Source organism: Oncorhynchus nerka, linkage group LG24 (genome assembly GCF_034236695.1).
Source record: "Oncorhynchus nerka isolate Pitt River linkage group LG24, Oner_Uvic_2.0, whole genome shotgun sequence".
Lineage (NCBI taxonomy): Eukaryota > Metazoa > Chordata > Actinopteri > Salmoniformes > Salmonidae > Oncorhynchus > Oncorhynchus nerka.
In genome coordinates, this window is record NC_088419.1 from 7,454,267 (window position 1) to 7,468,780 (window position 14,514).

General features: G+C 47.6%; 1 protein-coding gene across 1 annotated transcript; it reads left to right on the forward strand.

Moving 5' to 3' along the window:
* Positions 1–4,307: 4,307 nt before the first annotated feature.
* Positions 4,308–8,432, forward strand: LOC115118885 (proenkephalin-A-like). The gene is made up of 2 exons (XM_065008578.1): positions 4,308–4,565; positions 7,189–8,432. Exons 1-2 carry the CDS (start codon positions 4,425–4,427, stop codon positions 7,930–7,932), a joined length of 885 nt encoding a protein of 294 aa, XP_064864650.1. The 5' UTR covers positions 4,308–4,424; the 3' UTR covers positions 7,933–8,432.
* The last annotated feature ends 6,082 nt before the right edge of the window (positions 8,433–14,514 follow it).

The window sequence follows — 14,514 nt, forward strand, 5'->3', positions numbered from 1 at the left end:
GACTCTCTGTGCTTTACAAAACAGGCCCTCTAGGTCTATCTATCTCGAAACACATATTTGACTTTTCTGTGTTGTATTATGCTGTTGTGGTTGTTGTTGCTGTGACGATATCATACATCTGTGAATCTGCTCACTAGTCTGGCTGACCCGACTCACATGGTGTCAGCCAGAATACCTGCTCACCCCTTTGAAATGAACATTTAGAAATGAGCGGCTAACCTCCTCCTTCTCTTTCTCCTTCTCCTCCTTCTACTTCTTCTCTTCCTCCTTCTACTCCTCCTTCTACTTCTCCTCCTCCTCCTCCTTCTACTTCTTCTCCTCCTCCTCCTACTACTTCTCCTCCTTCTTCTCCTCCTCCTCCTCCTTCTACTTCTTCTCCTCCTCCTCCTCCTCCTTCTTCTTCTTCTCCTCCTTCTCCTTCTCCTCCTCCTCCTCATCCTCCTACTTCTACTTCTCCTCCTTCTTCTCCTTGTCCTCCTTCTCCTTCGCCTCCTTCTTCTCCTCCTTCTTCTACTTCTCCTCCTTCTCCTTCGCCTCCTTCTTCTCCTTCTTCTCCTCCTCCTTCTACTTCTCCTCCTCCTTCTACTTCTTCTCCTTCTTCTACTTCTCCCCCTCCCCCTCCTACTTCTCCTCTTCCTCCTCCTCCTTCTACTTCTCCTCCTTCTTTTCATTCTCCTTCTTCTCCTCCTCCTTCTCCTTCTTCTACTTCTCCTTCTCCTCCTTCTTCTCCCCCTCCTTCTTCTCCTCTTCCTCCTTCTACTTCTACTTCTTCTCCTCCTTCTACTTCTCCTTCTTCTCCTCCTCCTACTTCTCCTCCTTCTTCTCATCCTCCTTCTTCTCTTTCTCCTCCTCCTTCTTCTACTTCTCCTTCTACTTCTCCTTCTCCTCCTTCTTCTCCTCCTCCTTCTTCTCCTCCTTCTTCTACTTCTCCTTCTCCTCCTCCTCCTTCTTCTCCTCCTACTTCTACTTCTTCTCCTCCTACTTCTACTTCTTCTTCTCCTTCTCCTCCTTCTACTTCTCCTCCTTCTTCTCCTCCTTCTACTTCTACTTCTTCTCCTCCTACTTCTACTTCTCCTCCTTCTTCTCATTCTCCTTCTTCTCCTCCTCCTTCTACTTCTTCTCCTTCTCCTCCTTCTACTTCTTCTCCTTCTCCTCCTACTTCTCCTCCTTCTCATTCTCCTTCTTCTCTTTCTCCTCCTTCTACTTCTTCTCCTTCTCCTCCTTCTACTTCTCCTTCTTCTCCTCCTCCTTCTACTTCTTCTCCTTCTCCTCCTTCTACTTCTCCTCCTTCTTCTCATTCTCCTTCTTCTCTTTCTCCTCCTCCTTCTACTTCTCCTCCTCCTCCTCCTCCTTCTACTTCTTCTCCTTCTGCTCCTTCTACTTCTTCTCCTTCTCCTCCTTCTACTTCTCCTCCTTCTTCTCATTCTCCTCCTTCTTCTCTTTCTCCTCCTCCTACTTCTTCTCCTCCTTCTACTTCTCCTTCTTCTCCTCCTCCTTCTACTTCTTCTACTTCTCCTTCTACTTCTCCTCCTCCTTCTCCTCCTTCTTCTCTTTCTCCTCCTTCTTCTACTTCTCCTTCTACTTCTCCTTCTACTTCTCCCCCTCCTTCTCCTCCTCCTTCTCTTTCTCCTCTTTCTCCTTCTCCTTCTACTTCTCCTCCTTCTTCTCCTTCTCCTCCTTCTTCTACTTCTCCTCCTCCTTCGCCTCCTTCTTCTCCTTCTTCTCCTCCTCCTTCTACTTCTCCCCCTCCTCCTACTTCTCCTCTTCCTCCTTCTACTTCTCCTCCTTCTTTTCATTCTCCTTCTTCTCCTTCTCCTTCTCCTTCTACTTCTCCTTCTCCTCCTTCTTCTTCTCCTCTTCCTCCTTCTACTTCTACTTCTTCTCCTTCTCCTCCTTCTACTTCTCCTTCTTCTCCTCCTTCTTCTCATCCTCCTTCTTCTCTTTCTCCTCCTCCTTCTTCTACTTCTCCTTCTACTTCTCCTTCTACTTCTCCTCCTCCTTCTCCTCCTCCTTCTTCTCCTCCTTCTTCTACTTCTCCTCCTCCTCCTTCTTCTCCTCCTACTTCTACTTCTTCTCCTCCTTCTCATCCTTCTTCTCATTCTCCTCCTACTTCTTCTCCTCCTTCTACTTCTCCTTCTACTTCTTCTCCTCCTCCTTCTACTTCTACTTCTCCTCCTTCTTCTCTTTCTCCTTCTACTTCTTCTCATTATCCTTCTTCTCTTTCTCCTCCTCCTTCTACTTCTCCTCCTCCTTCTTCTCCTCCTCCTCCTTCTACTTCTACTTCTTCTCCTCCTCCTCCTTCTTCTCCTTCTACTTATCCTCATTCTCCTTCTTCTCCTCCTCCTTCTACTTCTTCTCCTTCTCCTCCTTCTACTTCTCCTCCTCCTCCTTCTACTTCTTCTACTTCTCCTCCTTCTACTTCTCCTTCTTCTCCTCCTCCTTCTACTTCTTCTCCTTCTTCTACTTCTCCTCCTTCTTCTCATTCTCCTTCTTCTCTTTCTCCTCCTCCTTCTACTTCTCCTCCTCCTCCTCCTCCTTCTACTTCTTCTCCTTCTGCTCCTTCTACTTCTTCTCCTTCTCCTCCTTCTACTTCTCCTCCTTCTTCTCATTCTCCTCCTTCTTCTCTTTCTCCTCCTCCTACTTCTTCTCCTCCTTCTACTTCTCCTTCTTCTCCTCCTCCTTCTACTTCTTCTACTTCTCCTTCTACTTCTCCTCCTCCTTCTCCTCCTTCTTCTCTTTCTCCTCCTTCTTCTACTTCTCCTTCTACTTCTCCTTCTACTTCTCCCCCTCCTTCTCCTCCTCCTTCTCTTTCTCCTCTTTCTCCTTCTCCTTCTACTTCTCCTCCTTCTTCTCCTTCTCCTCCTTCTTCTACTTCTCCTCCTCCTTCGCCTCCTTCTTCTCCTTCTTCTCCTCCTCCTTCTACTTCTCCCCCTCCTCCTACTTCTCCTCTTCCTCCTTCTACTTCTCCTCCTTCTTTTCATTCTCCTTCTTCTCCTCCTCCTTCTCCTTCTTCTACTTCTCCTTCTCCTCCTTCTTCTCCTCCTCCTTCTTCTCCTCTTCCTCCTTCTACTTCTACTTCTTCTCCTTCTCCTCCTTCTACTTCTCCTTCTTCTCCTCCTTCTTCTCATCCTCCTTCTTCTCTTTCTCCTCCTCCTTCTTCTACTTCTCCTTCTACTTCTCCTTCTCCTTCTCCTCCTCCTTCTTCTCCTCCTTCTTCTACTTCTCCTCCTCCTCCTTCTTCTCCTCCTACTTCTACTTCTTCTCCTCCTTCTCATCCTTCTTCTCATTCTCCTCCTACTTCTTCTCCTCCTTCTACTTCTCCTTCTACTTCTTCTCCTCCTCCTTCTACTTCTACTTCTCCTCCTTCTTCTCTTTCTCCTTCTACTTCTTCTCATTATCCTTCTTCTCTTTCTCCTCCTCCTTCTACTTCTCCTCCTCCTTCTTCTCCTCCTCCTCCTTCTACTTCTACTTCTTCTCCTCCTCCTCCTTCTTCTCCTTCTACTTATCCTCCTTCTCATTCTCCTTCTTCTCCTCCTCCTTCTACTTCTTCTCCTTCTCCTCCTTCTACTTCTCCTCCTCCTCCTTCTACTTCTTCTACTTCTCCTCCTTCTACTTCTCCTTCTTCTCCTCCTCCTTCTACTTCTTCTCCTTCTTCTACTTCTCCTCCTTCTTCTCATTCTCCTTCTTCTCTTTCTCCTCCTCCTTCTACTTCTCCTCCTCCTTCTACTTCTTCTCCTTCTGCTCCTTCTACTTCTTCTCCTCCTTCTACTTCTCCTCCTTCTTCTCATTCTCCTTCTTCTCTTTCTCCTCCTCCTTCTACTTCTTCTCCTCCTTCTACTTCTCCTTCTTCTCCTCCTCCTTCTACTTCTTCTACTTCTCCTTCTTCTCCTTCTACTTCTCCTCCTTCTTCTCATTCTCCTTCTCTTTCTCCTCCTTCTCCTCCTTCTTCTACTTCTCCTTCTACTTCTCCTCCTCCTTCTCCTCCTTCTTCTCTTTCTCCTCCTTCTTCTACTTCTCCTTCTACTTCTCCCCCTCCTTCTCCTCCTCCTTCTCTTTCTCTTTCTCCTCTTTCTCCTTCTCCTTCTACTTCTCCTCCTTCTTCTCCTTCTCCTCCTTCTTCTACTTCTCCTCCTCCTTCTCCTTCTACTTCTCCTCCTCCTTCTACTTCCCCTCTTTCTCCTTCTCCTCCTTCTACTTCTTCTTCTTCTCCTCCTCCTCCTCCTCCTCCTTCTCCTCCTTCTTCTCCTCCTCCTTCGTCTTCTACCTCCTTTTCCTCACCTCTGTCTCTTCCCAACAGGTTCTGCGCTACACTTGACACCCTAAATCCCTACATCCTGCCCTACACCCTCAGGCCTCCACCCTCCTCCCGTCCCTATCCTGCATCCCTCTTGTCTGTCCGACTGGGTGTCCCTCTGTAGTGAGTCATGAAGTGGCCTCTGTGGAGCCTGCTGCTGCTGCTGTGCCGGTGTACCCCAGGACAGAGTGGCTGCCAGGGGGACTGCCTGGCCTGTGGCCTCCTACTATCCAACCCCCAGAGCCAGCAGCAAGCGTTCAATACACTGTGTGTGTGTGTGTGTGTGTGTGTGTGTGTGTGTGTGTGTGTGTGTGTGTGTGTGTGTGTGTGTGTGTGTGTGTGTGTAGTGCATTGAGAAATTATTCAGACCATTTCACTTGTTACCCATTGTGTTACGTTACAGCCTTATTCTAAAAATGGATTAGATAAGAAAAAAATCCCTCATCAATCTACACACAATACCCCATAATGACAAAGAGAAAACAGGTTTGTAGAAAGTTCTGCAAATGTATTACAAATATTGATTGGACATGATTTGGAAAGGCACAGACCTGTATATTTAAGGTCCCACAGTTGACAGTGCATGTCAGAGACAGAATCCAAGCCTTGAGGTCGAAGGAATTGTCCGTAGAGCTCCGAGACAGGATTGTGTCGAGGCACAGATCTGGGGAAGGGGTACCAAAAGAATTCTGCAGCATTGTGTGTGTGTGATGTGTGTGATGTGTGCATATGCGTGTCCCACATGCAGCATGGGGATGGTGGTTGAGTGGATGACGGTTGAGTGGATGACGGTTGAGTGGTTGACGGTTGAGTGGATGACGGTTGAATGGATGACGGTTGAATGGATGACGGTTGAGTGGATGACGGTTGAGTGGTTGACGGTTGAATGGATGACGGTTGAGTGGATGACGGTTGAATGGATGACGGTTGAGTGGTTGACGGTTGAATGGATGACGGTTGTGTGGTTGACGGTTGAGTGGATGACGGTTGTGTGGATGACGGTTGAGTGGATGACGGTTGAATGGATGACGGTTGAATGGATGACGGTTGAATGGTTGACGGTTGAATGGATGACGGTTGTGTGGTTGACGGTTGAGTGGTTGACGGTTGAGTGGATGACGGTTGAATGGATGACGGTTGAGTGGATGACGGTTGAGTGGTTGACGGTTGAGTGGATGACGGTTGTGTGGATGACGGTTGTTGTGGATGACGGTTGAGTGGTTGACGGTTGAGTGGATGACGGTTGTGTGGATGACGGTTGTTGTGGATGACGGTTGAGTGGTTGACGGTTGTGTGGATGACAGTTGTGTGGATGACGGTTGAGTGGTTGACGGTTGTGTGGATGACAGTTGTGTGGATGACGGTTGTTGTGGATGACGGTTGAGTGGTTGACGGTTGTGTGGATGACAGTTGTAGTGTGATCGTCATCATTTACTTGAAAAACACCATTTTTAATTTTTTTACAACATTAGACCTGTAATTGAATATTGGTCCATTTGGGATGACTCATGGGACATAGCAGTAGCAGTGCTAATGTAGATAATCCTTCTAATGATGCTTCTGTCTGAGGCAGCTTGAAGTAGAAAACTGCTGTTAAAACACTGTTAGAAATCTTGTCAATACTTTCTATGTTTACTCTTGTGCCTGCCAGGTTGGGCGATGAGTTTTCAGTTTCGGAACTATTATTTTTATTGTTTTTTTTTGGTACTTTTTACCCCCAATCTTGTGACATCTAATTGGTAGTTACAGTCTTGTCCCATCGCTGCAACTCCATACAGACTCGGGAGAGGAGACTACAGTGTTGTTTAAGTGTTCCCTTTATTTTTTTGAGCAGTGTAGTTTCCTCACCACACACTGAGAGAGATCGTAAGGCCATTACATTTTTTTTTTTTTAAACCTTTATTTCACTAGGCAAGTCAGTTGAGAACAAATTCTTATTTTCAATGACGGCCTAGGAACAGTGGGTTAACTGCCTGTTCAGGGGCAGAACGACAGATTTGTACCTTGTCACCTCGGGGATATGAACTTGCAACCTTTCGGTTACTAGTTCAATGCTCTAACCACTAGGCTACCCTGCCGCCCCAAGAGTTGGCATGCACCGACTCACACATTCAGATTGCTGGGAATAGTCCATCAGTCCACCTATTTGCTACGGGTAATGAATTTAAATTTTTAAACCATACAGACAGGTCAAACCTACAGGCCTTGTGATGGAGGCGTATTTGAGGCTGAGGTAACAACGCCGGGCTATAGTGGACAACATCTCTACTCTTACTCCTCTGTCTGTTTGTCTGAGAGACTGCAGTATGAGACTGCAGTATGAGACTACAGTGAGAGACTGCAGTGAGAGAGTACAGTATGAGACTGCAGTATGAGACTGCAGTATGAGACTGCAGTATGAGAGTACAGTATGAGACTGCAGTATGAGACTGCAGTATGAGACTGCAGTGAGAGAGTGCAGTGAGAGAGTGCAGTGAGAGAGTACAGTATGAGACTGCAGTATGAGACTGTACTAAGAGACTGCAGTGAGAGACTGCAGTATGAGACTGCAGTGAGAGAGTACAGTGAGAGACTGCAGTGAGAGACTGCAGTATGAGACTGCAGTGAGAGACTGCAGTGAGAGACTGCAGTGAGAGACTACAGTGAGAGACTGCAGTGAGAGAGTACAGTATGAGACTACATTATGAGACTGCAGCTAGAGACTGCAGTGAGAGACTCCAGTATGAGATACAGTGAGAGACTGCAGTGAGAGAGTACAGTGAGAGAGTACAGTGAGAGACTGCAGTATGAGATGCAGTGAGAGACTCCAGTATGAGATACAGTGAGAGACTGCAGTGAGAGAGTACAGTCAGGTCTCTTTCATCTCTCTGCTCTTCTCTTCTGTCTGTCCACAGGTGTGTCTGTTGGAGTGTGACGGTCACGTCTCCCCTGCCCTCACCTGGGATCTGTGTCAGCGAGCCATGCTACCGCACTACCCCCTCCCACCAGACGATGGCGCTGTGTCTAAGAGAGCAGAGGAAAAACTGTCCTTAAACCATGGCCCCGTTGACCTGGAGTCAGATGGGAAAATGCTCTACTCTGCAGCCATGGGGCTCTACCAGCAGGATGGAGCGGACCAGGAAGACGAGGCCCTGGTGCGACGTGATTCCCAGTACGACTCCTCTCCGCTGGGCTTGACCGCAGAAGGAGACTCGCTGGCGCTGGGTATGGAGAGCAGGGAGGAGGAGGAGGAGGTCAGGAGGAGGAGGAGCGGCCAGGGGGAGGAAGGAGACTCGCTGGCGCTGGGTATGGAGAGCAGGGAGGAGGAGGAGGAGGTCAGGAGGAGGAGGAGCGGCCAGGGGGAGGAAGGAGACGAGGAGGATGCCGTGGTCCAGCTGACCAAGCGTTTCGGGGGCTTCCTGAAAGGTCGTCACAGTTACAGGAAGTTGATTGGCGGCCCGGAGAGGAAGTCGCTGCAGAAACGCCTCGGAGGGTTCATCGGGATCAGGAAGTCGGCCAGGAAGTGGAACAACCAGAAGAGGGTGAGCCAGCTCCTCCGGCAGTACCTGGGGATGACCGGCAGCAGAACCCCTGGTCGCGGTGTTGGGAGGTTCACTAACCCAGCCCAGGGCCTCAGGAGGCTACCCAGCCGGCTGTAGCCTTCCTTTCATCCCCTGGGGCCTCTCTGCTCTTCTCGTCTCCCGTGCCTCCACCCACTTGGATCTGCTCTTCTCTTCTCCCGTGCCTCCACCCTCCCAGGTACCTCCTAGAGAAATAGAATTACTATAGTTTACTACTTGCATACTATTATGTTGGTATTCCATCCCCATTGTTACCAACAACGTGTACAGCTACAGCTATGGGTACTGTGAACTCCCTCGTTCCTCATCGGCCTTATGAAGAAGAGTAATGACATCATCATTCTGAAACCCATCCGGTGTCGTGTGAAGAATAGTAAGGAATGTTTCCTTCCGACTACTGCTCCCGACTACTGCCCCCGACTACTGCCCCCGACTACTGCCCCCGACTACTGCTCCCGACTACTGCTCCCGACTACTGCTCCCGACTACTGCCCCCGACTACTGCCTCCGACTACTGCCCCCGACTACTGCTCCCGACTACTGCCCCCGACTACTGCCTCCGACTACTGCCCCCGACTACTGCCCCGACTACTGCCCCCGACTACTGCTCCCGACTACTGCTCCCGACTACTGCCTCCGACTACTGCCCCGACTACTGCCCCGACTACTGCTCCCGACTACTGCCCCGACTACTGCCTCCGACTACTGCTCCCGACTACTGCCCCGACTACTGCTCCCGACTACTGCCCCCGACTACTGCTCCCGACTACTGCTCCCGACTACTGCTCCCGACTACTGCTCCCGACTACTGCCCCCGACTACTGCTCCCGACTACTGCCCCCGACTACTGCTCCCAGTTAATGAATAAAAAGTGCAATGTAATATTGTGTAAAGCCGTACTTCATGATATCATTTCCTGGATATAGTACCACCCATGTTATGGTGACGATTGGGTGGCTATAGTACCACCCATGTTATGGTGACGATTGGGTGGATATAGTACCACCCATGTTATGGTGATGATTGGGTGTTTAGGGTGTTTATGACGTATGTACACACTTTATCTTTTTTTTTTCATTTAAATCCTGAGTGAGTTGAGGGTTGCAGTTGCTATTTGCACTGGTCTCTGGGTAATTCTACAACTGGTGGGTCTGCATCTTCTCCATTCTGAAAGTTTGTTGTAACGTGTATTAAATTATTCCCCCCGCCCCCATCAATCTGCACACAACACCCCATAATGACAAAGCAAAAACAGGATTTCAGAAATGTTTGCAAATGAATTAAAAACGTAAAACATAAATACCTTATTTACATACAGTACGCTCCAGAAATACTGGCACCCCTGACTGGAAATGCCCAAACAATACTTTATCTCTATAATTATATTGTTTATATTTTTTAAACTCAAAATACCAAACATGTGAGAAATACTCTACTTTATTAACGTTTCAATGGAACCAACCAAAATCATTTATTGATTTAATTAAAAATCAATGTCCTCACAATTAATGGCACCCTTACATATGATTGTAAATAACATCCAACATTAAAGCAGGAATTAAATTCCACTTATTTAAGTTTATCAAAGTCTTAAGGAACTACTGTATATTGAGCCATTACATCACTTCCTGTTTCACTAGGGTATAAAAATGAGGTAACACACATGCAATATCCCGCTGTCATCCAACACCATGAAGAAAACAAAAGAACTAGCAGTTCAAAAAGAGACAGATGGTCGTAGACCTTCATAAATCTGGTCATGGCTACAAGAAGATCCACAAACGATTGGATATACCACTGAGCCCTTTCGGGGCAATTATTAGAACATTCTAAAGATATGGAACAGTCGCAAATGCCCCCCCCCCCCCCCCCAGGATAGGGAGGAGGATGGTGAGAGAAGCAACAAAATCCCCAAGAATCACTGTGAAAGAATTGCAGGCCTTGGTGGCGTCTTGGGGTCACCAGGTTTCAAAAAGCCCCATCAGACTCCACCTCCACAACCACAGGCTCTTTGGAAGGGTTGCCAGAAGAAAGCACCATCAGACTCCACCTCCACAACCACAGGCTCTTTGGAAGGGTTGCCAGAAGAAAGCACCATCAGACTCCACCTCCACAACCACAGGCTCTTTGGAAGGGTTGCCAGAAGAAAGCACCATCAGACTCCACCTCCACAACCAACCACAGGCTCTTTGGAAGGGTTGCCAGAAGAAAGCCCCATCAGACTCCACCTCCACAACCACAGGCTCTTTGGAAGGGTTGCCAGAAGAAAGCCCCATCAGACTCCACCTCCACAACCACAGGCTCCTTGGAAGGGTTGCCAGAAGAAAGCCCCATCAGACTCCACCTCCACAACCACAGGCTCTTTGGAAGGGTTGCCAGAAGAAAGCACCATCAGACTCCACCTCCACAACCACAGGCTCTTTGGAAGGGTTGCCAGAAGAAAGCCCCATCAGACTCCACCTCCACAACCACAGGCTCTTTGGAAGAGTTGCCAGAAGAAAGCCCCATCAGACTCCACCTCCACAACCACAGGCTCTTTGGAAGGGTTGCAGAAGAATGCCCCATCAGACTCCACCTCCACAACCACAGGCTCTTTGGAAGGGTTGCCAGAAGAAAGCCCCATCAGACTCCACCTCCACAACCACAGGCTCTTTGGAAGGGTTGCCAGAAGAAAGCCCCATCAGACTCCACCTCCACAACCACAGGCTCTTTGGAAGGGTTGCCAGAAGAAAGCCCCATTAGACTCCACCTCCACAACCACAGGCTCTTTGGAAGGGTTGCCAGAAGAAAGCCCCATCAGACTCCACCTCCACAACCACAGGCTCTTTGGAAGGGTTGCAGAAGAATGCCCCATCAGACTCCACCTCCACAACCACAGGCTCTTTAGAAGGGTTGCCAGAAGAAAGCACCATCAGACTCCACCTCCACAACCACAGGCTCTTTAGAAGGGTTGCAGAAGAAAGCCCTTTCTGACCCCAAGACACAGGCGCTTGAAGTTTGTCAAACGTCGTTTAAGTTATGACTGGAGGAAGGTACTCTGGTCAGATGAGACAAACATCAAAGTATGTTTTGGTCAGATTCAGCATCGGCATGTTTGGCGTCGAAACAGAGATGCATACAAGGAGAGGCACCTCATACCCACGGTGAAATATGGTGGTGGGTCAGTGATGTTTTGGGGCTGTTTTAATTCCAGAGGTCCAGGGGCACTGGTTAAGATGGATGGAATAATGAATTCCACCAAGTATCAGGCAATTTTGTGTCAAGGCACAAATCTGGGGAAGTGTACCAAAACATTTTTGTAGCATTGAAGGTCCCCAAGAACACAGTGGCCTCCATCATTCTTAAATGGAAGAAGTTTGGAACCACCAAGACTCTTCTTAGAGCTGGCCGCCTGGCCAAACTGAGCAATCAGGGGAGAAGGGTGACCAATAACCTGATGTTCATTCTGACAGAGCTCTAGAGTTCCTCTGTGGAGATGGGAGAACCTTCCAGAAGGACAACCACCTCTGCAGCACTTCACCAATCAGGCCTTTATGGTACAGTGACCAGACGGAAGCCACTCCTAAGTGAAAAGCATATGACAGCCCACTTGGAGTTTGCCAAAAGGCACCTAAAGGACTTTCAGACCATGAGAAACAAGATTCTCTGTTCTGATGAAAACAATATTGAACTCTTTGGAATAGTCAGAATTGATGGAAAGATGAAGGGAGCAAAGTACATAGAGATCCTTGATGAAAACCTACTCCAGAGCACTCAGAACGTGACTGGGGTGAAGGTTCACCTTCCAACATGACAACAACCTGAAGCACACAGCCAAGACAATGCAGGAGTGGTTTCGGAACAAGACTTGAATGTCCTTGAGAGGCCCAGACAGAGCCCAGACTTGAACCTGATCCAACATCTCTGGAGAGACCTGAAAATAGCTGTGCAGCGACGTTCCCCATCCAACCTGACAGAGCTTCAAAGGATCTGCAGAGAAGAATGGGGAGAAACTCCCCAAATACAGGTGTTCCAAGCATCATACCCAACAAGACTCGAGGCTGTAATCACTGCCAAAGGTCCTGAATACTTATGTAAATGTAATAACGTTTTATATATATATATATTTGCAAACATTTCTAAAAACCTGTTTTTGCTTTGTCATTATGGGGTATTGTGTGTAGATTGATGAGGGAAATAAGCAATTTAATCCATTTTAGAATAAGGCTGTAACGTAACAACATTTGGAAAAAATCAAGGGGTCTGAATACTTTCCGAATGCACTGTATGTTGAAGAGGGTGGGGCTCAAGCTGTGTCCCTGTCTCACCCCACGCCCCTGTGGAAAGAAATGTGAATGCTCTGTACGTTGAAGAGGGTGGGGCTCAAGCTGTGTCCCTGTCTCACCCCACGGCCCTGTGGAAAGAAATGTGAATGCCCCGTACACTACATGGCGAAAGTATCTCCCAGTATGTGGACACCCTTTCAAATTAGTGGATTTGGCAATTTCAGCCACACCCGTTGCTGACAGGTATATAAAATTGAGCACACCGCCATGCAATCTCCACAGAAAAAACATTGGCAGTGGAATGGCCTGAAGAGCTCAATGACTTTCAACATGGCACCATCATAGTATGCCATCTTCCAATAAGTCAGTTCGTCAATTATCTGCCCTGCTAGACCTGCCCCAGTCAACTGTAAGTGTTGTTATTGTGAAGTGGAAACGTCTAGGAGCAACAACGGCTCAGCCGAGAAGTGGTAGGCCACACAAGCTCACAGAAGGGGAACGCCAAATGCTGAAGCGTGTAGCCTGTACAAATCCGTCTGTCCTCAGTTGCAACACTCACTACCGAGTTCCAAACTGTCTCTGGAAGCAACGTCAGCACAAGAACTGTTTGTTGGGAGCTTCATGAAATAGGTTTCCATGGCCGAGCAGCCGCCCACAAGCCTAAGATCACCATGCGCAATGCCAAGCATCGGCTGGAGTGATGTAAAGCTCGCCGCCATTGGACTCTGGAGCAGAGGAAACGGGTTCTCTGGAATGATGAATCACACTTCACTATCTGGCAGTTTGTGAATGAATCTGGGTCTTGACCATTTTTACGATATAGCATCACAGACAATGGGGCAACACTGCCCCCTGGTGTTAGTAGAGTAGAATCAGCATACTAGACAGTAGGGCAACACTGCCCCCTGGTGTTAGTAGAGTAGAATCAGCATACCAGACAGTAGGGCAACACTGCCCCCTGGTGTTAGTAGAGTAGAATCAGCATACCAGACAGTAGGGCAACACTGCCCCCTGGTGTTAAGTAGAGTAGAATCAGCATCCCAGACAGTAGGGCAACACTGCCCCCTGGTGTTAGTAGAGTAGAATCAGCATCCCAGACAGTAGGGCAACACTGCCCCCTGGTGTTGGTAGAGTAGAATCAGCATACCAGACAGTAGGGCAACACTGCCCCCTGGTGTTGGTAGAGTAGAATCAGCATACCAGACAGTAGGGTAATACTGCCCCCTGGTGTTGGTAGAGTAGATCAGCATACCAGACAGTAGGGCAACACTGCCCCCTGGTGTTAGTAGAGTAGAATCAGCATACCAGACAGTAGGGAAACACTGCCCCCTGGTGTTGGTAGAGTAGAATCAGCATACCAGACAGTAGGGCAACACTGCCCCCTGGTGTTGGTAGAGTAGAATCAGCATACCAGACAGCAGGGCAACACTGCCCCCTGGTGTTGTTGGTAGAGTAGAATCAGCATACCAGACAGTAGGGCAACACTGCCCCCTGGTGTTTGTAATGTAGATCATGTCCTGTATTTGTCTTCCAGTATACATACCAAACTGAACTTACCAACTATCTGATTTTCCCCCAAAAAAGAAGCGAGAGATCTATTGTGTTTGTTATGTTCTTGTTACAGTATGGAATAAGAGTTATTTTTCTTGTCTGAAAACACTCAATAACACAACATTTTGTTATGTTTCACCTGTTGGTAATAGAGAGGCCTGGTTTTGTTATGTTTCACCTGTTGGTAATAGAGAGGCCTGGTTTTGTTATGTTTCACCTGTTGGTAATAGAGAGGCCTGGTTTTGTTATGTTTCACCTGTTGGTAATAGAGAGGCCTGGTTTTGTTATGTTTCACCTGTTGGTAATAGAGAGGCCTGGTTTTGTTATGTTTCACCTGTTGGTAATAGAGAGGCCTGGTTTTGTTATGTTTCACCTGTTGGTAAGAAGAGAGGCCTGGTTTTGTTTTGCAACACATCCCTTCCGGCAGTATATATCCAGTACTCTTTTGACATATGTAAGAGTTTGTGTGTATGTGTTAGGGAGTACATGTCTCTCGTTCATATACAAAATAACTTTGTGAATACAGTGTACATTTCTAGCCATTTGTTTAAGAGTCTTAATGAAACCTGTATAGAGAGAAATGTAATAAATGAGTTTGCTATTCCTCTTGCTGATTGTAATTCAGAAAACTATCATTGTCCCGGTATTCTCTGTTTAAAAAAAAATGTATTTATTATTTACTTTATTTGACTGTGTTTTTAATAACTTTAGACATGTTTCTTCAGTCATTAGAAGGATATTTGTAAAAATGCAGTCTAACGTGGCCTGACCCCTTGGGAGTGGTTCAATACCTCAACCCAGTCAGGACCATAACACTGTCTTATACAGACAGGACCATAACACT